A 22,700-nucleotide genomic window follows, 5' to 3' on the forward strand; every position below is an offset into this window, starting at 1 on the left:
CTACTCAGCTGTATAAAAGCATGTGTTGTTCATATTCAAGAATATAGAACAAAACAATGAATTCTCTTTCATGAATATTTTCTTTGTATAGTTTAACAGCAATTTGCAGGTACATTGGGTGTATTTGGATTTAAAGAAATGAAGTGTGCTTCAAGGGAGTTATGCCTCTAAGAACTTTACCTCTTGTTGTAAAAAAAGGTTTAACTAACGGAATGGAAGAGTAAGTGACTAATGCATACGACACTATGGGGAGGATGAGAGATGACGGACTAGCTGAAAGAATACAAGGAGTAGAGGCTCATACACCGTAGTGGTGGCATGGAAAGATGTCAATACTAACTTTGGAATTGTTATAAGAGTATGGAAGCCAAGCTGTTGACAATTACAAAAAAGAGGATACACATCATGCTATATAGTACATTAGGAGTAAATACAGATTAATTAGGCAAATTTCTCTAGGAAAAAGGCTAAATATTCATTGGAGTCGAGATCCCATTATGGAGGATATCATGGAAATGTTAAATCAACGTAATACAAATTGGCTGAAAGACAAGAGACACTGGGCACAAGATGAAGTGCTGAAGAAAGCGATGGAGGCTGGAAGGAACAATTGCACGTTCTCTTCGCCTTAAATTACAGTAGTTTAATTTATTGTTGTTGTTTTGTTTCTGGTTTTAATTTGTTTTACTAATTTGTGGTATTGGGTTGCTTGTTTTATTTGATTGAACTCTTGTTACATTACCCTCCAAAAAACACTTAAAACGTGAAAACATTTTTTAAGTAGTTTAACTTGTATTATACCTCATACTTAGCCCTAGGGGTGTGCAAAATTCGGGTAAAACCGAAAAAATTCGGTTAACCGACCGAATTCGGTTAATCAGTCGGTTAACCGATTTTTTTTATCAGGGGTCGATTAATAATTTTTTAAATTTTCGGTTAACGGTTAATTCGGTTCGAAACCGGTCGGTTAACCGAAAAAATAACAAATAAAATCATAATATATAAATAACTTACTATTTACCCAAACCCAATCCAACATAAAAACCCAATCTAATATATTTAAACCCAACTACCCAACCCAACCCAACCCAATTACCCAACCTAATTTCCCAACCCAATAATTTTTATTACAAATTATAATAAATAAAAATAAAAATTTAAAAGTAAAAGCTAATAAAACAAAAACATAGACAGACACTCACTAGTCACTACTATTGTCGACAGAAAGCAAAAACCCCCAACCTTTCAAAGTTTCAAATCCCTAATTGCAAAATTAAAATCTCTCAAAACTTTCAAAATCTCCCAAAACGGTAAAACCTTCAAAACCTTGAGCTAGGGCTGGCTGCTGGTGAGTGGTGACTGGTGTTGTCGTCGAAGCAGTCAAGCCGCTCTGTTACCTGTACTCAACTCCAGGTAAGAAAACTCTTTGTTTTCTTGATTTTTGAGATATTTTATGATCTTATTTAATATTTTTATAATGATATTTAATCATATTTGTATTTAAAATTTAAAATCAAGTATCAATATTCAATATACAGTTTATTAAGTATAAACCTAAAAAATAAATTTTTATTATTGTATGAAATGATGAGTATGCTGTATGCCAAACCGAAGAGCTCGGGGCTATTGACAAAAACCTCAAAGATTCCATTAATTTTTATTATTAAGTATCAAGTGTCATGGCTGAAACGAAAGTCTATTGACAAAAACCTCTTTCAGCCCTTGGGGCTACATTTTTCGGTTTGTCATTATTTATAGCACTCATATTTTCTGTTTATAAACTAAAAAATCCGAATGTATTTCATTTAATAAGAAATTCGATATCCCTTAATCAAAATTTCGAATTCAAGTATCATATATATATAAATCAATAAATTTTGTTCCCAATTTAAGAAACTTGAGTATTACCACAAATCTTATTATATATAACACATAATCAAAACAGTTTCATTATTTAATACTTATAGTCAAAGTTCATGGAAAAAACTATGGGTACTGTACTATTGTTTCCTTATTTACAATCTTCTAATTAAATTTATTTAGTTTAAGATTCATTGATTTATTGTTGTAATTTTTACTTATTTTTATTTGTTGTTCTAATTAAATTTATTTAGTTTAAGATTCATTGATTTGTTGTTGTAATTTTTGCTTATTTTTATTTGTTGTTCTAATTAAATTTATTTAGTTTAAGATTCATTGATTTATTGTTTTAATTTTTGCTTATTTTTATTTGTTGTCGAAGGGTAAATTATCCTATTAACTGTAATTTATTTATTTTAAGATTAATTGATTCATTGAGATTTATATGTATGTGTTGTAAAAAAAAATATTATGTGGCTGTTAATATATGTGCCTGCATTATCCTATTAACTATTTTTTTAACAAATTGGTTTCTTGTTTGAAAGAAGTTATTAGACATGGATAAAAGCAAAATTTATTTATCTAAAACTCAACATCAAATGTTTAATATTATAAATGTATTTTAATTTATTATATAATTTTTTTCTTGCAAAATGTCTACCAAACCAACATCTATTGAGGGTAGTATTACACCTCCTACTTCGATAGATTCTGAAAATTCGGGAATTGGAGCTTCAAGCCAAGCAAAGGGGACTATTGGGAAAAGAAAAGCCACTCCTCAAAGGTCAGAAGTTTGGTCTCACTTCACTAAGATTATTAATAGTGAGGGTGCAAGTAAGGCTAAATGTAATTATTGTCAAAAGGAATTTTGTTGCGATATGAAAAAAAATGGTACAGGGTCATTGAAATATCATATTGGTTCATGTAAGAAAAATTCTAGCGATGTTGTTGACACTAGTCAAGGACAATTAGTTTTACCTAGAAAGAGAGTTGAAGGGGGGGCATCTTTCAACTTGGAGATTTGATCAAGAAGCATGTAGGAAAGGATTAGCACAAATGATTGTGATTGATGAATTACCTTTCAAGTTTGTTGAAAGTGAAGGCTTTAAGAAATTTATGTTTGTGGCATGTCCTAGGTTTCATATTCCTTCACGAACTACTATGACTAGGGATGTTTATCAATTGTATTTAGATGAAAAGGTCAAGATAAAACAACTTTTGAAAAGTTCTTGTTCTAGAGTTTGCTTAAGCTGACACATGGACTTCTTTGCAAATAGTTAATTATTTGTGTATCACTGCTCATTTTATTGATAACGATTGGAAATTGAATAAAAAGATTTTAAACTTTTGTCCAATTTCTAGTCATAAGGGTGAGTCCATTGGGATGGTGTTTGAGAAATACTTGTTGAATTGGGGGATTGATAAGTTGTTTACTGTTACTGTTGATAATGCAAGTTCAAATGATGTTGCTATTGGTTATTTGAGAAAGAAATTTAACCCTCGAGGGGGTTTAGTTCAAAATGATAAATATCTTCATATGAGATGCATGACACACATTGTGAATTTGATTGTTGTTGAAGGCTTAAAGGAAATGAATAAATCTGTTGAACGTGTTAGGGGGGCTGTTAGATATGTGAGACAATCTCCAGCTAGATTACAAAAATTTAAGGAGAGTGTTGTGGTGGAAAAGATAAAGTGCAAGAATATGTTGTGTCTTGATGTTTGTACTAGGTGGAACTCGACCTACTTAATGTTAGACACTGCACAGAACTTTGAGAGAGCTTTTGAGAGATTTGAGGAGCAAGATACAAACTTTAGGGCTGAACTTGAAAAGGGAGAGGGCTGGCCTAGTGTGGATGATTGGGATAAGTTAGAAACTTGAGGGATTTCTTGGAACACTTTTATGAAGTCACTTTGCATATATCTGGCACTTCATATGTCAATGTTATGGTCATCAAGATGAAAGAAAAGTGTGATAAGTATTGGGGTGATATTGATAAGATGAATTTGCTTATGTTTGTTGCTTGTGTTTTAGATCCTAGACAAAAACTGAAGTATCTTGAATTTGCACTTAGTGAAATGTCTAGGTCTGAAAAAGCTTGTGAAATGATGTAAAAATTGAAGGAATCTTTGTATGAATTGTTTGATGAGTATAAGTCTCCACTTCATAGTATTGTAGCCAATCGAGTGTGCCAACACATGTTTCTCTCGGTGAACCACAACAAAAAATGAAAAGGCGAATGCAAGCTTTGTATAAAAAGCGTGAGTTGGAAATTTGTGGTGAGGATAAAACATCTGAGTTGGATAAATATCTAGCTGAGGCTAATGAGGAACTTGTTGAAGATTTTGATATTTTATTGTGGTGGAAAGTGAACAGCCCTAGATTTCCCACTCTTTCAAAAATGGCCAAATGTGTTAGCTATACCGGTTTCTACGGTTGCTTCGGAGTCTGCATTTAGCACCGGGGGACGTGTGCTTGATCAATATAGGAGTTCTTTAACTCCTAAAATTGTACAAGCTCTTGTGTGGACTCAAGATTGGATTCGAAAATCATTATCACAAGAAGACATAAAAAAGATTGAAGAACAAATCCAAGAGCTTGACAAGATTGAAAATGGTATATATATTGTTTTATTTTAATAGTTTCAATTTTTTTACCATATTACTCCTACTTATTTAATTGATTCAATGTTTAGACTTTTCTTGGAATGCACCAGAACCTACCCTAAATTCATGAGCTTTCGTGAGTTGAAGGGTATGCTTACTTTCTTATTCTTGTTAACTTATAATCTATTCGTTTGTTTATATTATTTGATTTTTTTAAATGCGTATGTTTCTATTATATGTTAATTTTTTTGTAGGTTTAATGCAAATGGAGATATTTTGGAGAGAAGAAACGAATACAAATGGAGAATATTAAAGACTTGCATTTCAATTATGTGTTAATTTCAAGACTTATGTAATGTTTTTAATTATGTAGTGATTCAAAGACTTATGTAATATTTTTTATTATGTAGTGATTCAAAGACTTATGTAATGTTTTTAATTATGCAATGATTTAATTCGGTTAATTTGGTTAATTAAGTTAATTCGGTTAATTCGGTTAATTTTTTACCAAAAATAAAAAACATATAATTTTCGGTTAATTCGGTTAACCGACTGAATTAACCGAAAAAATTTTGGTTCGATTAATTTTTTTTAAAAAATTTGGTTCGGTTAACGGTTAAAAATTTTAAGAGGTTATTTAATTCGGTTAATAATATTTCGGGTCGGTTAACCAATTGAACACCCTAATTAGCCCACGTTAAAGAGTAAAGACCTCATGCTTTAGTTTCTATAGTGCAGTAAAACGACTTAGTTTTAGCGAGAAAGAACAAGTCCCTTTGACCATTAAACGACAGCGTTAAGCTAAGCTCTCAGCCAGTCAACATCTCACTCTTGACTTCCTCCAGAACAGCCATCTCTTTCCACTCTTCACTCCCTCAAACTCCCAATCCCTGACAAACCCTAAAAATTCCACTGTAAATAAAAAAAAAACTCCTAAGGGAGAGCGAGAACCATCAAAGATGACGATCAAGCAGCTTCTCTCTCTAGCTCGGCGTTTAAGCAAGCCTTCCTCTTCTTTCAACATATCCCGATCGTCTTCCTCCGCCGCATCTCGTCTGGCCGCCGCTGCCACTTCGGATTCTACTGAAATCAGCCCTCCTCCACCAACAGCCATGATCTACGACAGATTATCCCTCTCCTTTAAATCAAAGCTCCAAAAACTCGAAAACCCTGATCCCCGTTTCCTCAAATACGGTTCCCCTCATCCAGCTGTTGTTTCCCACACGCACATACTATCTTCCCCCGAAACCAAAATTACAACTTTGCCCAATGGCCTTCGTGTCGCCACTGAATCTACTCTATCTTCCCGCACGGCCACGGTTGGGGTCTGGATCGATGCGGGGTCGAGATTTGAGACTGAAGAGACTAATGGAACGGCGCACTTCTTGGAGCATATGATATTTAAAGGGACAGAGAGGAGGTCTGCCAGGGACTTGGAGGAAGAGATTGAGAATATGGGAGGGCATTTGAATGCTTATACATCGAGGGAGCAAACCACTTATTACGCTAAAGTTATGGATAAAGATGTATTTAAAGCGTTGGATATATTGGCTGATATTTTGCAGAATTCGAAGTTTGAGGAACACAGGATTCGTAGGGAAAGAGATGTGATTCTAAGGGAAATGGAAGAGGTAATGAATAGCTTTGGTTTGGGGACATTTTAAATAGGTTTCGGATAATATATGTTTTTTTTTAAAAAAAAATTGGTTTTAGTATGTGTTCTCTCTGTTTATAGGGAATACGAATCTAATTGTTTGTGTTTTTGCTTGGCATGTAGGATATAAATAAGTAATTAAATTTATGGGGTTGGATTTGAAAATGTCAACTTTTTGGAATATATATGATCTTTGTCTATGCAGCATAAAGTTTTGAGAGAAATACTAAATAGGATTATTAGGGAGAAGGATGCCATTTTAATGAACATGGAGAACGTAACTATATAAAATAAGGGATTTTTAGTGGGTTTTGGTTGATATGTGTTCGACTGTAAGGGTTGTTTGGTTGATTGGTTACATTTGGCATTAGCTGGTGTTTTATTTGTCCTGCATATGAATTTGTGGGGTTAGAAATCAGTATGCATGGACAACATGGTTGTAATAATTTTTTTTTTTTTTGTACAGAGTAAAGATATGTGAAGTATGTTACTATTGGTTGGTTTCTTTTCTGTTGTATGGGCCCATTGTGCGTTAAATTATCTCTTTTGGAGCCACATGAGGATGTTTATGATCATTAATTTCTACATAGATAATGTTGCCTCAGTTTTGCCTAATGCATTTGTCTTCATTCTATGTTAATTATTAATAACATAAGTTATGATCTTGGGGAATTCTGTAGGTCGAGGGTCAAACAGAGGAAGTTATTTTTGACCATTTGCATTCAACTGCTTTCCAATACACTCCTCTTGGTAGAACTATTCTAGGATCTGCTGATAATGTCAAGACAATCACCAAAGGGCATCTGCTGAACTATATTCAGACACACTACACCGCCCCTAGAATGGTATGCAAAGAACTACTCAGCTTTTCTTATGTAGCTGCGTATACTATGATGTACTACGATGTACTTAGTCCTTAAAGGATGAATGTTTTGCCATTCCATTGCTTTCCGATAATATCATGTGAGGTACTACGTGCAAGAGTTGTCAATAGGTTTTTGTAAATGCATATTTTTTGTTAACTTTTACAGGTCATTGCAGCTTCTGGAGCTGTTAAGCATGAGGAAATTGTAGAGCAAGTAGAGAAGTTATTTACCAAGTTATCATCTGATCCAACCACAGCTTCTCAGTTAGTAGTGAAAGAACCAGCCACTTTTACTGGTTCTGAGGTAGGGGTTGTCATAATAAAATTATTTTTTTCTTAAAATCCACTTTCAGTATGTTATGCTCTCTAAGTTTATTTTTAATTTTGAAAAATCAGGTCAGAATGATCAATGATGATATTCCTCTAGCGCAATTTGCAGTTGCTTTTGAGGGAGCATCTTGGACAGATCCAGATTCCATTGCACTAATGGTTATGCAGGCTATGTTGGGTTCTTGGAGCAAAAATGCTGGGGGTGGAAAGCACATGGGGTGAGCTTTTTACCCTTACATGAAATCGCATTTTAAACTGAAGTCTGCCTTGTCAGTCTCACGACGAGAATCCTCTGTTGCAACAAAGTCTTGATTGGTTTTGAAAATCCTTTATAAACAGTTCTGAGCTTGCACAAAGAGTTGGCATTAATGAAATTGCAGAAAGCATGATGGCTTTCAACACCAACTATAAAGATACTGGTCTTTTTGGTGTCTATGCTGTTGCCAAGGTGAGACTGCTACCTGTTCCTATAATTTTTGTTATGGTCTGAATAAAACTTGATGCCAAAAAAAAAAGCCCCTACTAGTTATGATTGACAGTTTTTAAGTTATAAGTTTGTCATGTTCTTCATTGTCAATATAGTTATTTAATTCATTGTCTAGTGGCCTTAACATCTTATCTGGTTGTTGTTGCCCATTTGATGCCTAGGCATGCTTTTGTGTAAGGCAATAGCCTTAAAAAAGCCCTCCTGTTTGAAGTTTACTTATTTCTTTTATTTTTCACTTTTTTTGTTAGATATACCTTTATTAGTAAGAAAGGGATAGTATCAAACCTATACTTCTCAATATTTGAGTATTCAACTATCGACATGGACCATAAGGAAATCATGCGTATTGACTAAGAAAGGAATTGCATGTTTTGATTTTAGAGTTTATCATATGTTTTAAGCTGTATACAGGCATACACAAAGACTCACTCACACACACACATATATATTGTGCTTCACTTCACTCTAGCTAGCACTTTTTTTGTGCTTTTCTCTTGAGGTAATCTAAGAGTTCTAGTGCTTAGAGTGTGCCTTGTGCCTTTGACGACACTGGGTTGTTGACTCCACCCTCCAAAGCTTATGTTGGTTTGACTAAAATTCTTTTTTCATATGTGAACTTACAGTGGTTGGCTCTATGCTGTTTATTTGTTTTTTCCCCCAAATTTTTATTTTATTTTATGATGCAATAATAAGTTTATGTTCTGGTCTCAGCCTGATTGTTTGGATGATTTGGCCTATGCTATTATGTATGAGACAACCCAGCTAGCTTATCGTGTTTCAGAAGCTGATGTCATTCGTGCTCGTAATCAGGTAGCTACAGTTGCTGCAATTTTTTCTTCATATTTGGTAGATAAATTTTGATTTTGTACATTTTGTATTCTTTTAAGAACTACTAGCAGTGTGCCAATAGTACAAAACCAGTTGGTTAGGCCATTTTGGAATTCTACATTAATAACGTTAGCTCAATATAATGCAGCAGTGAGTGCAGATTTTGTTTAGAGAGCTTATTAAGTTCTATATAGATTTTGTTTGAAATAGTTCATTATTTTTAAAAAATTCTAATATCAATAATATTTTGGTGGAAATTCTAGATGCCTGTTACTCATGTTTTTCATCCTCTTTAACGTGTTCCCGCGCATTAACATTCCCTGGCATCTGTATATGGAAATGGAATGAATTCCTCTGCCCTACAAAAATAGTTAATGTCTTGTTTAGCTCGTCAATATCTAGTCCATCTATCTAGTCATTGGGCTACTATTTTGTCTTTTACATTTTTGCAGTTAAAGTCATCCTTGATGCTTCATATGGATGGAACTAGTCCTGTTGCTGAGGATATTGGCCGTCAGGTACAATCTTTACACATGTTAGAAGGGTTTTTTAATTCCAGTGGGTGCATGGAAGCAATCCTATCTCTTGAATCAGCACATAAGCTGTTTTTAAGCAAAAAAAGTTTTAAAAGATTCAATTGAAATTCAATGACTGAATTTGTGTTTCATGCTGACTGTGAGCTGTTGTGGCAAGAGATGAGATCTGCTATCCTTTATTACTCACTTTGGATTTCTTATTGTCATTGGTGTCCTATCCTTACAGCTACTTACGTACGGTCGGAGAATCCCATTTGCTGAATTATTTGCTAGGATTGATGCTGTTGATCCAAGCACTATTAAACGAGTTGCAGACCGATTTATCTATGATAAGGTAGTGATTGCAACCTAACCTTTAGCAGTCTCTCTTTTCCAGCAATGGTTGCAACATTCAAAGCTATAATGAAATTTGGTGGGATAAGTCATTGAAATCTGAGGATGTAATTTTTTTTATGCGGTTTATGTTTGATATTCACAGGATATTGCAATTGCTGCAATGGGTCCGGTCCAGGGTTTGCCCGACTACAACTGGTTCAGACGCAGGACCTACTGGAACCGTTATTAGATGATTTTGGTTTGACTTTCTCAATGGATTATCACCTGTCCTTGGCAATCACAAACTTTCCGGTATTTATACACCAATTTCTGGAAACGCACCTAAGGGTGGCCTTTCTATTCGTTGTGTAGGGTTCTTAGTTTCATCGATTCAGTAATAAACATTGCTGTCTTTAGTATTTGTTGTGAGAATCAGGAGACTTGGATGAGCCTGATGTTGAGCTGGGACCGTTTTAATGGCAAAAATCTGATCAATTTCTTTCTTTCTTTTGTCCCCCACATCATCTCCGTTGCAAAAAGATGGCATCTTCTGGTTTTGGCCCTTTGGTTTTGGTTAAGCCTGCATCTTTTATTATTGTTAAACAACATAGGAAGTTTAACCTAAAATTTTTCAATGGAATGGAATGATATTTTATTTTGATTATCTTTCCTTACATTTATTATAGACGTTATTGTTTATTTCAAGTTTTGATACTTGTAATGAATTAATTGCATGATTTTAGTAATGAATTATAAAGTAAGACAACAAGTTAATTAAGAAGAAAAAAATTAAAGCACCTTTGAAGTTTGAATCAGAATGAGTATACATTGGGTGGACTTCGGCTCAAACATATTCAGATTCATGCATGTTATATTTGGTTCTTTGCTTCCTATTTTCGGGTTAGGCAAGCTAGGAAATGGAAATGCAAGCATGTAACTGTTCAATTTTAAATCCGTGGGAATTTGATATTTAAGCTATGACAATTCCTTTGAAAATGTGAAAATAAATAATAATATCAGCTCCCATGTTTTTTTTTTATCTTTTAAATAAAAGTTTATTTCTGACAACCACCATCGTTGTAAAAAAAGTACTTACAAATAAAATTTCTTTTATTTACAAAATATGAAAATAATAATAATAATGGAAAATTATCTTATATACCTTGCATGAAGTTTTTCTTTTTCTTTTTTAATTTCATATCTTATAAGGTATATTAAAAAATAAATATATAAATCATTGAAACACGGATCACATCATCAATCCACTTATGAAAATTTAAACACCATAATAATTTTTTTAATATTCTATTCTAAAACAACTTTTGATGAAATTATTATTTTTACATCCACAACTTAGGCTCCGTTTATTTTACTGAAAATAATTTCTGGAAAATGATTTTTTTTTTGGAAAAGTTAATATTTTCTTGTGTTTGGATGAATCTATGTAAAATATTTTCTGTTGTTTGGTAGATTTCTTAAAAATATTTCATAAAAGTTGTTTTCAATTAAACAAGCATACATTTGAGATTTTCTTATTTTTTCATTGTTTAATTGAATTTATTTTTTTATCTATAATTTTATATTTTACATTGTTTTTGCACATGTTAAAAATATCATGTTAAATTCAGATTCATTACAAAGTCATTTTTTAATTACATGACTACTAAGTGAGTTTTTTTTATTTAAAAATGTGATATCAACAAAATTGATAAAAAAAATTAACGATGTCAACAATTGGACTTGATTTTCAAATTTGAAAAGTAAAGGGACTAAATTCTTAAAAATAAAAGTACAAAAACTAAATTACAAATCTGTGAATTGTATATAGATTTATGACATATTTTAACCTTTATACTACAAAACATTTATTATTAATATATTTATAATTGTAGTAAATATTTATTATTAATATATTAATATTAAAAAATTTCAATAAAATGTGAATAATATTATTTAAAATTATTGTTTTTAAAATTTATTATTAAAATAAAATTGAAATATTAAATAATTTATTAAAATGATATTTGTGTAAACTAACTTACCATTCCTTTTCATTCTTTTTTATTTTATATCAGGTATTAGAGATTTTAAATCCTAGTGATAATTGTGTGTTTGGCATTTTTTGTTTGTAAGGAGAGGAAGAAGATGAACAGTGCAGCATGGGATCACAGATTGTTGGAGATGTCTAATATCGTAGGATTCCAACGACTTTGATTGCAGTGTAAAGGAATCAACATAGATTATATAATGATAATAATAATAATAACTTAATACATTTCACATAATAATAAAATAACATATCATCATCAAAACAAATTTTTTACTTTCTCATTTATTAATATCTTTTAAATTATTAATTTCATCAATTTGATTTAAAAGTCTTTACTTGAAATCGCATGAAATCGCATGAAATATTTACTTGAAAATGACCCCGTGCTGTTCCCTTCTTCGCCTGCAAGTATCTCTAAGGACCTTATGCTGCTCCCGTCTTCCCTTTTCGTCCTTGTTAGAACTATACTGAAGAAATGATAATGAACGAAATACAGAGAATAGTATTTGCTGAATATTCTTAGTATCATTAGCTTTGGTAAGCCTGTACAGAAATGATACTTATATACACTAGTGAGTGATAACAAACACTAACCACTTGATAACAAATACTAACCACTTGACTAACCATATACCAAATTGTAACTGACTATGATTGCAGTGCAAAGGAATCAACGGAGATTACATAATAATAATAATAATAATAATAATAATAACAATAATAATAATTTCCACACCAAAAATAATTTCCACAGAGGACTATGATACAATTTGGAAATCGCATGAAATATTTACTTGAAAAGGCAAGTATCTCTAAGGACCCTATTGAGCAGACAATTGCTGCTCCCTTCTTCACCTTTCTTCACCTATGCTACGTACCTTCTTCCTTTTTATCCTTAATGCTCCTTTTCATTCTTTTTTATTTTATATTAGATATTAGAGTTTTTGAATCCTAGTGATAATTGTGTGTTTGGCGTTTTTTGTTTGTAAGGGGAGGAAGAAGATGAACTGTATGGCATGTGATTACAGATTGTTGGAGATGTCTAATATCGTAGTATTCCACTGACTTTGATTGCAGTGCAAAGGAATCAACAGAGATTACATAATAATAATAATAATAATAATAATAATAATAGTAACAACATCTTAATACATTTTAAATAATGATAAAAGTTCTATATCTTCTTTTACGATTCTGTTACATGGAGATTACATTACATAAACAAAAACAAACTTCATACATGGTGGAGCCAAACGAGAGAGTAACAAAGATAGTAAAGACATTATCTTAAAGTCATATGGTATAGTAAAGATCTGTTTTAGGTTTATCTTACTCGTTAGGTTTAGGTTTGTCTTCCTCGCCATTGTAGTAAATAATTTCACGGTGGAGCCCTTTCTTTATGAGGTTAGCGCCCAGAGCCATTGTTGTGTTCAGCATTCTCCCCTCCTGAAGAGATACCATAACCATATAGTAGGTCTCCTGATCATTTTCAAGTTCCATCCGTGTTAGATACCTCACGGCCAGAGGAAAATTTTTTGATGTACACAATGCTTTAATCACCTTATGTGAAGTAACAGGACTACGAAACAAACCTAAGTTATCATCTTTCCAACTACGGCTAACGCATTTTTATTACTTTCAGGAGTTAAACATTTAGGTGGTGGGTTAACATTCCGAGGAAATGGTGATAGGTAAGTATTCTGTAAAACAAAAGAGCATAGTTTAGAAAGATCAAAAGAACTTCTTGGAGGTTTTCATGGGAAGTTGAAATTCATGGTCGAAGACTGTTAAAAAAACTAAGGGTTTTTGTGGGATAGAATATGAACAAGAGCGTAAATTTTTATTAATACACAATACAATTACAATATGACACACACAAAAAAATGACGTAGACGGGGGAGAGTAAATCTAAGTGACGTAGACGGGCATCCCTGTAACCGAGACTTACAATTACAAGAGAAAAGGAAATTTTTATTAATACACAATACAATTACAATATGACACACACAAAAAAATAAAAACTCCTACCCTTATTTATAGAATTTAGTGACCGTTTGATTATTGACACTTAGTAACATTATTATCATTAATTTCACAAATATCTAATAACTACAATATTCATGCATAATATCTAATCTTCAAAATGATATCCTATTTTTTTATTTTATATTCTAGAATATTCCAAAGAAACTATATCTTAAAAGTTAAAGTTTGACTTTCATCCAGAGGTTACAATTGCTTTCAACAAAAACTAATCAAAACGACATGATCTTGTAAAAGTTAAGTTTCGGGAACTCTACCAGATTGAAGGGTAATGCTGATGTCTCGGTTGAAATCTGCAGAGTAGATGGAGTGACTAGGCATAGGTTTTATTGGAGGTGGGCTTGGGTTCTTAGGTTGGTGTCCTTGTTGGGCTTTTAGGTGAATTGTGAATTTAGCCTAAGTTTGTTTTGAATTTAACCTTTTTTTATGAGGTTGGTGTAGTTCACCATTCATGTGTTCACCATTCTCAGCTTCCAAAGAGATCTAATGACCACCCACATCATTTTCTAATTTCATCCGTGTTAGATACCTTACGGCCAAAGAAAATTTTCCTGCTTCATTAAATGAATTAATTAAAATCATAGATTCAATAGGACTAGGATGCATAACTAACTTGATATTCTTGCGGTTAACACATTATGAAGCTGTTTCATTTGACGGTATGCACAAATCTCAACAATAAGTTTATACGAAATGAGATCTTTTAGGTGATGGGCTACTTTCCGACTTAACACATTTATCTGTCTTAAAAAAGTCAGTCCACTGACCACCTGGCAACCAGGGGGAGAGTAAATCTGAGCGACATAGACGGCCGTCCCTATAACCAAGACTTACAATTACAAGAGAAAAGAATCTTGTTTTCTTTTTGGATTGAATTTTGATAGGAAGAATGTTGTAATTTATTTGAGTATAATAGCGATACGAGGATGGGTGAAATTTATTAAAGTTAGATTTATTAAAGTTGATGTTTTTCAAGTATGGAATATCAATTGAACTTGCAAGGGATTCGAATATTTATAAGTTGAAATGCATTAATTTAAGTTTGAGAATTTATGTTATGGTCATTTTAGTAAATAAAAAAAATCTTAATTAGATGAATACGAGTTTTAAGACAATATTATTGTAGATAAAAGCAATTTTCTTAATATCATCTTGGGTAATCTCACAAATAATCCCATTTGGTGAATTAATGAGATTGTTGACAAATCCTAGCTTTGGCATGGGATATAATCTCCTTTTACCTTTTACCTAATTAAAAAAAAAAACCAATCGAACAGCATGTAAAAATCTCGATAATACATTTATACGGAATGACAATTTGCTTATAACATGAAAGAGCTTTTATTTTTCATAAAATGTAATCTCTAGACATGTATATAGCAATATTATAATTGCTTAATAAATACGTAAAATTAATTAATTACCATTTACTAAATTCCGTGCAATTTTTATGTAATTTTTTTACTTTTTTTTTTGTAATTTTAATACGTTTGAAATAATAATAATGAAATTGCAATATTTATAAAGATTTTGATATAAATAATTTAATTTTGAGAAATTTCTATTTTTGTTTGATGTTTAAATGAGAAATGAAATTTTTATTTTCCTTTTGAAATTTTTTTTAAAAAATATCTTAATTAAATCCTGTAAATTTTTTAAAACTCTTAGTATACTTTTTTTTTATTGTACACAAGTAAATAGAATTATTAAAATAACTTACCATTTTGAGTTGAAAACTTAATTAACTAAATTTTAGTACATAAGTAAATAGAATTATTGCTTTTAGGCAGATTGACTTGTACAATAAATTCTAAAGATTAATTGAATTATTAACTTGATATTACAGATTTGATTTATATATAATTTTTCATACTTTTACTTTTGTTTTTTTATCTCTTAATCCAGCTCAATTATTAGATATAGACGACTTTCCGCTCTATCCTAAACAAAGTGAACTGCACCTATTCTTCTTAAGTTAACAATGCTAAATTTTTTCTTACTCATAATTATACCAAATTAAATCTAATATACTAGATTTGTAATTACACAAATTGAAGTAGACACCCTTTATTTTAATTCAGAAAAATTTACTGGAGATGAACTAGAATCTAGAATGAACGCAGCCAAACCTAGTAACTAACCCTTTTTTTATTTTTTTTATTTGGGTATAAATAGGAGCCCATGCAAATACCAAAACACGCACCTTAAAACACTAAAGCAATACGTACAGCTTGCACCATAGCTTGCAATGGCAGCTACAATTTCCAATCAGCTATTTGGAGCATTTCTTATGTTCCTTGTGTTGCAACCTTTTGTGGCTAAGTCTAGACCCGTAAAATTTGACCATGGGCATAATAATGTGAAGCAATCCCCTGGTTGTGGTATAACACATGGCAAAAGTGATGGCGTGTTTCACTTGGTTGAAAACTATTCCTTTTTCAATGGGGATCCTAAATGGGAAAACTTCCCGGTGACCTATGGTTTCCGATCTGGTTTTTCCCTGCCGGCGGGTTTGGATAGTCAAGAGGTGGAAGATGCCATCGATGCGGCGGTCCTAGAATGGCAAACTACCGTTCCTAAATTTGCATTTCAAAAGGTAGAACCAGGCGACGGAGCTGATATTAATATTGCGTTTGCTGAACTTAGCGGCACAAAATATGGTTTTGCCTATGCACCACCTAATGGATCGCTTTTCCTTGACATAGACACCAACTGGAGCACAAGTTCTAATCCTGGAACGCTCCAACTAGACCTGCAATCTGGAGCCATGCATGAAATAGGACATACCCTGGGCCTTGGGTCATAGTGAATTTGAAGATGCAGTCATGTTTGCCACACTATATACTGGAACTACCAGAAGGAAACTTAGCCAAGATGACATTGATGTCATTCAGACTTTATATGCCTAGCAACAACTTGCTTCAGTGAAAATCTATACAGCTTTCATGACTTATTGGGAAGCTTACTTATATATAAATATATATATATCATATTAAATAAGTGATTAAGACAGTAAGCCTTAAGCTTTAGTTCCATTGTAATGTAAGGTATGCAAAGTATTCTGAAATGAAGTTGCTATGCCCCTATCTATCTATTTTCCTATAATAATTACACCGTGAAAGCTTCGTAATAAATCCTAGCTTATGAAAGAGATGAATATTGGGAAATAACAGGAACACATGCTGCATTCATCAAATGTCCATATTAATAAAACCAAAGGCCAGAATTCAAACCTCTAACATGTTGAATCAAATCAATCAAGCAATGAAAATGAAGAATTTTACTTTTTATAACTTAACAGGCGCTTTAGAGATTCGTACAATCTCTTTCACTGTAACATTGGATCATAGATAGAAAAATGCAAGAGATCAACAGTCTGTTTTCCTCCATCTGTTTCATGTTGAAGATTCATACAATCTCTTTTATTGGGCTTTTGCTTGAGTGATAGAATATACCTAAATGACCAAAAAGCTTGTACTGCTTCCCAAGTCACCATCTAATAATATAATCACATGCATAACGAGACGAAATTAAAACTTTATAATATATATGTGAGTTATTAATCTAATCAAAATTTATATAAATATAATCAATAAGTTTTTGTATTGTTGCTAATTGAGTTTTAATTCTATTGGGGTTTGAGTGCTCTTAAATACGTTTTGTCCTCTAATTTAAGGGATTGAGAGAAGTTAGAAGTAATTCTAGACCTTGTATTAAAAAAAAGGAATACTAAGATTTTGAATTTTTGAGTACTTAAATTTGAGTCCCATTATATACAATTGTCATGTATAAGTTTTGACCAATTATTTTAAACGAATTATAAAATTGAAAAATGGGTTGGGCTCAACTCGTACCTTAAATATTAGAATTCAATCCTAATCCATATTTCAAAGAAGATAAATTTTAAGTAAACTACACTAGTAACCATTTAACTATTGATAAGTTTATTTTTTAGCTATCCAATTATGCAAAGTTATACAATAGTCATTCAACTATTTAATTATCTTTTTTTTTTCTTTTGTCATTGACCATTAAATAGCTGATGGAAAGATGCAGTTTTTAAAATAGGCATAATAACAACTTTAACCATCTAACATTTATAATTATGTCAATTTAATCTTAATTCTAAAAAATTAACCCTTAAAATTTATCCAATATACAACATAACCAAAATTCCAGTGGTTTTATCTTATAAACTTAGATTGAATGAAATAATGATTATTTTGAATGATAAGTTCACATTTCTGCTGTGGAAATGAGTTGGGAGAAAGTAGGACCAGTAATTACCTCTCATGATACAGAAGATTAATTAGTTTTTTTGTTTCTTCTGGGCAAATAACAATATTATTCAAAGCAAGAGCGATACAGGGTGGTCACCAAACTTTCGATAATGTATAGCTCAGAACTTATCCTTAGTTATGCTTAAGAAAATTTTGAAAATGATAAATTCATGTAATTGGCTAATCGGTTACCCCATAAACTAATGTAGCATGCTAGGATGGTACTTGGCCTGTTATATGATACTAGATGACTTTCCTTTAAGTATTCTAAATTTACTAAACCCTAAACCACAACTAATTTTTAAGGTATAAATAGGGGCCAAAGGCAAACAGCCTAAGTGTTTAGAGCAATAGTTGATCTTACAACTTCCAGTTCCACCATAGCTTGTGTTGCAAATGGCAGCTAAATTTTGGCACCAGCTTCTTATGGTGCTTGTGTTCCAGCCTTTTGTAGCCATGTCTAGGCCAGTGAAAGGAGACATTGGTAATGGTGGTAATAAAGTGAAGCCATTGCTTCCAAGTTGTAATGGCAGTGAGGGAAGACATGACGTGTTTCACTTGGTTGAAAACTACTCCTCCTCAAATGGGATAACCTCCGGTTGTCCTTCATTTTGCGATCAACAAGTGAGAGATGCCATAGATGCGGCATTTGGAACATGACAGCCTGCTCTTTCTGGATTGTTTTTTCCAAAAGGTAGTCCGAGAAGACCAAGCTAATATTACATTTTCTTTATTTTCCCACATTGGGATGGAACCAACTAGACCTTCAATCAGGAGCCATGCATGAAATAGGACATGCTCTGGGCCTCGGTCATAGTCGAAATCCAGATGCAGTCATGTATTACAGGCTTGATTGTGGAAGGAAGAAAAGGAACCTTAGCCAAGATCACATTACTGGCTTACAGACTTGATATGCCTGGCTACCATGACCTTGCGTCAGTTCAGTGAAACCTACACATTCAGCTCTGTAAAGTATATATATATATATATATGCGTAAAGTAATCTGAAATGAAGTTGCTATGCCCTATCTATTCTCCTGTAATAACAATACATTTGAATTAACTCCTGCTAAAGAAGATAGAACCAGATAAATGATAAAAGTCTAGGCTTCAAATAAGTTGTTGGTCAAATTTTAAGGTTGAGCTCTCGATAATTTTGAGGTGACAAAATTAAGTTTCATTTTATGTTAACGTTAAGGCTGAGGTTTTGAGAAATTTTAATGTCAAATTTAAATCTCTTTTATTGTTGAATTACTTATTCAATTTAACACTTATAAAATGGTTTATTATAAAATATAACCAAACTTGACCCCTATAGTAATTAATAAAAATAATTAAGCTGATATATCTCAGGGGTTACGATTACTTTTGCTTTCCATCATTTAATTTCATTTAGATGAAACTTTTTAGGGATAATAAAATACTTAATTAATTTTATACTTTATCAAATATTTCAAATTAAAGAAGGCCATTTTGGTATCTTAACTTTAATTTTACCTATCACAATGTTAAAATATAAAATAATAAGACGTGTATTAATTGTAGGCCAAAACATGTCAGAATTTGTTATATTATTTTATTAAGGTAACTTAAAAAGGGTGTAAAGTGGTAAAGTATATTGCACTACCAAAAGAGAGAGAATGTTGATTTGAATCTTAGTGACAATATTGTTAGAAAAAATAACTTCGAATCTCGAACCTCAAATATAAATTGTAAATCAAACATGAAAAGAAAAATTACCTTGAAAATATTCAAAGTCGTCTTTTTTGCAGGAGTTGATGTTTTCCCTTGGATATCTATTTGCACGAAAAAGGGGTGAATGAAGCTAGCTTTGAGGTTGGGTGCTTCTTGACAAAACCCCAAAGTTATCTATTTTCTGGGACAAGGCGGCATCGAAAACTTTGTTTTTGCTAAATCAAATTCACCCATACACCATTTTTTGAATTAAAATAACTCTGTTACTGAAGTAGCATATAAATAATTCATGTATGATTTTAGTATACATATCTAATATAAAATAAAGAAGATATATACAAGAACTGTGAATGTTTGTTGATTAAGAATAAAACAAAGCGTTTATGTACAAACTTATGAACATGCAAGAAAATAATGTCACCTGAGCCAGGAATGCAAGGGGGTTTGAATTATTTCCAATAAAAAATATAACTTCCAATCATCTTTCAAATACAATTCATATGCAATACTCACACTGTCCAAGAAATATAGCTTAAAACCCATAGGCAATACTCAACCTATCCACAATTAAGGCACAGTGAAGGCTGAACATATTATTACCATTACATCTCTAGTTCTTCCCTGTGCCTGGTCCTGGCTACTAAGCTTTCCACCATTCATTTCCAATCAAGCATGTCTAACAGCCACAATACCTCTTCTTGGGAATTGGCGGCATCACAAAAGTCCATCTCAATGCCAAAAACATCAATGACACCATCGCTTCTGTCTTCCATGAAAAGCAAGGAGATCCATGCCCGGATTCCTGATATAAAGGGATAATAGGGAGAGAAGACAAGGTAGTCGAAAGCTAGAGCCCTGGAAGCTGTACGATCTATGTAATCAAACATCGATTTATTTATTATGCAAGCAACCTTGTTTGAGTCCTTCCGCCCCACAAGCACTGAAACACTCACAGTCTGGCTCCAAGGAATGGTGAACCTCGGGTCAACAGGTAAGATCATCTTGTACTCGGGGCCTTGAAGATGAAACTTAAGCATGTCGCAGATTCCAGCAGGTGGGATCTTGATTCCTCTTTGGAGGACAGGACCGGGGACAACTTCGGAGAAAATCAATTTATCTTCAGTCCAAATGTCAATGAAGAATTCCAAATCATCAAAGGAAAGTCTTGGAGGGAGGAGCGTTCGCTGATGCTTCCGTTTGTAAAACGTTTGATATAGTTTATAGTAGGTTACAGTAGGAGGATTGGGTCGTTTGCAAATGGAGGGCCATCTCTTTGCACATACACATTTCCAAAAGTAATCATCTTTAGCTATGTGTCTCCATTGCTTACAGACCACCATACAAGCTGCAAGGTCTACACCATCTAAAAAAGGAAAAACAACCTTCAAAACTTCTTCTAATGACATTTTCGTAGAGCAAAATGACCATCAGAAACGAGACAATAATTTGCTGCAGCAAACCGGAATCATTTATAGCAGCACCAGGTGTAAAAGAACTAAAAAGCTGATGACTTCCTGTAAAAGCAACAAAATTAAGTTTTCAATATCAAAGTATCCATGGATCAATATTAAGCACAAAACAAGAATGTCAGACATACATTTGTGCGGCAAGCTGTCCGTAGAAACATCAAAAGGTACATACAACAGAATACTATACAAAGGGCATTCTAATTGTCTATGAAGCAAAAACATTCTTTCAGGCAACAGAGTTTGTCCTAAAGAAGTCGATGTAAAAAGATAGGAAACAGCAAATTTTCTCTTCCCCAAGTTAGCTACTACCATACTGTGATCGGGTCAATAACCTCTAAATACAAATACAATTTGTACAATGTCAACTTACATCGACAACAAAACATAAATCTATGATTACCAAGCTTAAATCTGACTCACATACCTTCCCTTCCCAATCTGTCAGATATAGATCATGATACACAAAGGCACACACACATAATGTGAGTTTAAAGCGTTCAACTTACAGTATTAACATTTCAACAGCCAATTCGACACCGAGCGCGATTACTGAACTCCATATAATACCTTTCTAGCTTTACAATTCACATAAGTAAAACGCAAAAGCACATATAATTACGAGCGCAAAATTTCCGCGTACAACCCAGTTTTACCTCAAACAACTAGAACAAAGCCCAAATTCATAATATACAACCCTAAAAATAGCACCCAGAAAAAAATATCATAACTTCGACTAAATATAAAAATTGATACAAACCCAGAAAAAGGAACCCCTACAGTTATATCATATGTAAAAAAAAAACGAACTTTCTAACACACATGAAAAATTCACAAAAAGAAATGGAGAAAGAACAAACCACAGATCGAGAGAAAAAAGCAAAAAAGCTAGTAGGAGATTCACAACAAATAGAAGTAGTGAGAGTTATTATTCACCTGATTTCACGGTGGAACTTTGAGGGAAAAATTTCAGCGGATTTGATTTTTGGTCTGTTTTACTAATATTATCATTCAGGCCTCGAAAGCAAAGAAACGACAAGCGGAAGGTTAGAGAAAAAGAAAGGGCGAAGAAATAATTAAATGGGAAGAGAGAAGCTGAGGCTGCCGATTAGACTATAATTATTGCCAATACCTAGGGTTGACAACTCTTATTTTAACCAAACTGCAATAAATTACAACATTGAATTTTGAAAATATTTAAATAGACATAAATTAATAAAAATGTAAAGATTTTACATGTTAATGTGGGGAAATAGAATACTATGTAAATTTATATAAAAATAGATAAAAAGAAAATTAAAATTCAATCCTATGGTTAACGATTTTTATTTTTCCAAAATATAATGTTAATACGAACTATATTAGTCGCCTTTGTTATTTAGACTTTATCTTATTATTATAATTTATAAAAAAAAACAAAAATTAAAATTAAGAACATCATAATTGATGGATTGGACTTTGGACCCTTGATAGATTTGGTTGTTCTTTGATAAATCTAAAATATTAAGTATATTATTTTATTAATTTTAAATTCACATTTTAAAATTTGTTTATGTACAGAAAAAAATTATATTGTTTAAAAATAATACATCTTTATTTTCATAATTACTTTATTCAATAATTTTAATCTTATTAATATAATATCTTATATTCTTTTACATATTTTAATAAAAATTAAACATAA

General features: G+C 32.3%; 3 protein-coding genes and 1 long non-coding RNA gene across 10 annotated transcripts; 3 read left to right on the plus strand and 1 right to left on the minus strand.

Annotated features, from left to right (window-relative positions):
• Positions 1-1,175: 1,175 nt before the first annotated feature.
• Positions 1,176-4,940, plus strand: LOC107924833 (uncharacterized). 7 transcript variants are annotated; one of them, XR_005904791.1, is made up of 4 exons: positions 1,186-4,477; positions 4,557-4,615; positions 4,722-4,839; positions 4,888-4,940. It is a non-coding gene; the product is annotated as an uncharacterized lncRNA (long non-coding RNA). The 7 variants fall into 7 exon arrangements; XR_001691869.2 differs by having other exon boundaries at positions 1,186-1,413; positions 2,546-4,477; positions 4,722-4,890; XR_005904789.1 differs by having other exon boundaries at positions 1,186-1,413; positions 2,569-4,477; positions 4,722-4,890.
• Positions 4,941-5,173: 233 nt separating this feature from the next.
• LOC107924270 (probable mitochondrial-processing peptidase subunit beta, mitochondrial) lies at positions 5,174-10,146 on the plus strand. The gene is made up of 9 exons (XM_016854630.2): positions 5,174-6,098; positions 6,802-6,966; positions 7,153-7,290; positions 7,383-7,534; positions 7,656-7,764; positions 8,515-8,613; positions 9,084-9,149; positions 9,394-9,501; positions 9,646-10,146. The coding sequence occupies exons 1-9, from the start codon at positions 5,427-5,429 to the stop codon at positions 9,730-9,732; spliced, it is 1,596 nt and encodes a 531-aa protein (XP_016710119.2). The 5' UTR covers positions 5,174-5,426; the 3' UTR covers positions 9,733-10,146.
• A 5,677-nt stretch (positions 10,147-15,823) lies between these two features.
• On the plus strand, positions 15,824-16,381 carry LOC107923549 (metalloendoproteinase 1-MMP-like). Its single transcript, XM_016853740.1, has one exon. It carries the CDS (start codon positions 15,824-15,826, stop codon positions 16,379-16,381), a length of 558 nt encoding a protein of 185 aa, XP_016709229.1.
• A 3,586-nt stretch (positions 16,382-19,967) lies between these two features.
• On the minus strand, positions 19,968-22,346 carry LOC107924584 (F-box protein At5g39250). The gene is made up of 2 exons (XM_016855098.2): positions 21,953-22,346; positions 19,968-21,064 (listed from the first exon to the last, which is right to left on the minus strand). Exon 2 carries the CDS (start codon positions 20,954-20,956, stop codon positions 20,207-20,209), a length of 750 nt encoding a protein of 249 aa, XP_016710587.1. The 5' UTR covers positions 20,957-21,064; positions 21,953-22,346; the 3' UTR covers positions 19,968-20,206.
• Positions 22,347-22,700: the final 354 nt, after the last annotated feature.

The sequence above is a fragment of the Gossypium hirsutum genome, chromosome A11, assembly GCF_007990345.1.
Source record: "Gossypium hirsutum isolate 1008001.06 chromosome A11, Gossypium_hirsutum_v2.1, whole genome shotgun sequence".
NCBI lineage: Eukaryota > Viridiplantae > Streptophyta > Magnoliopsida > Malvales > Malvaceae > Gossypium > Gossypium hirsutum.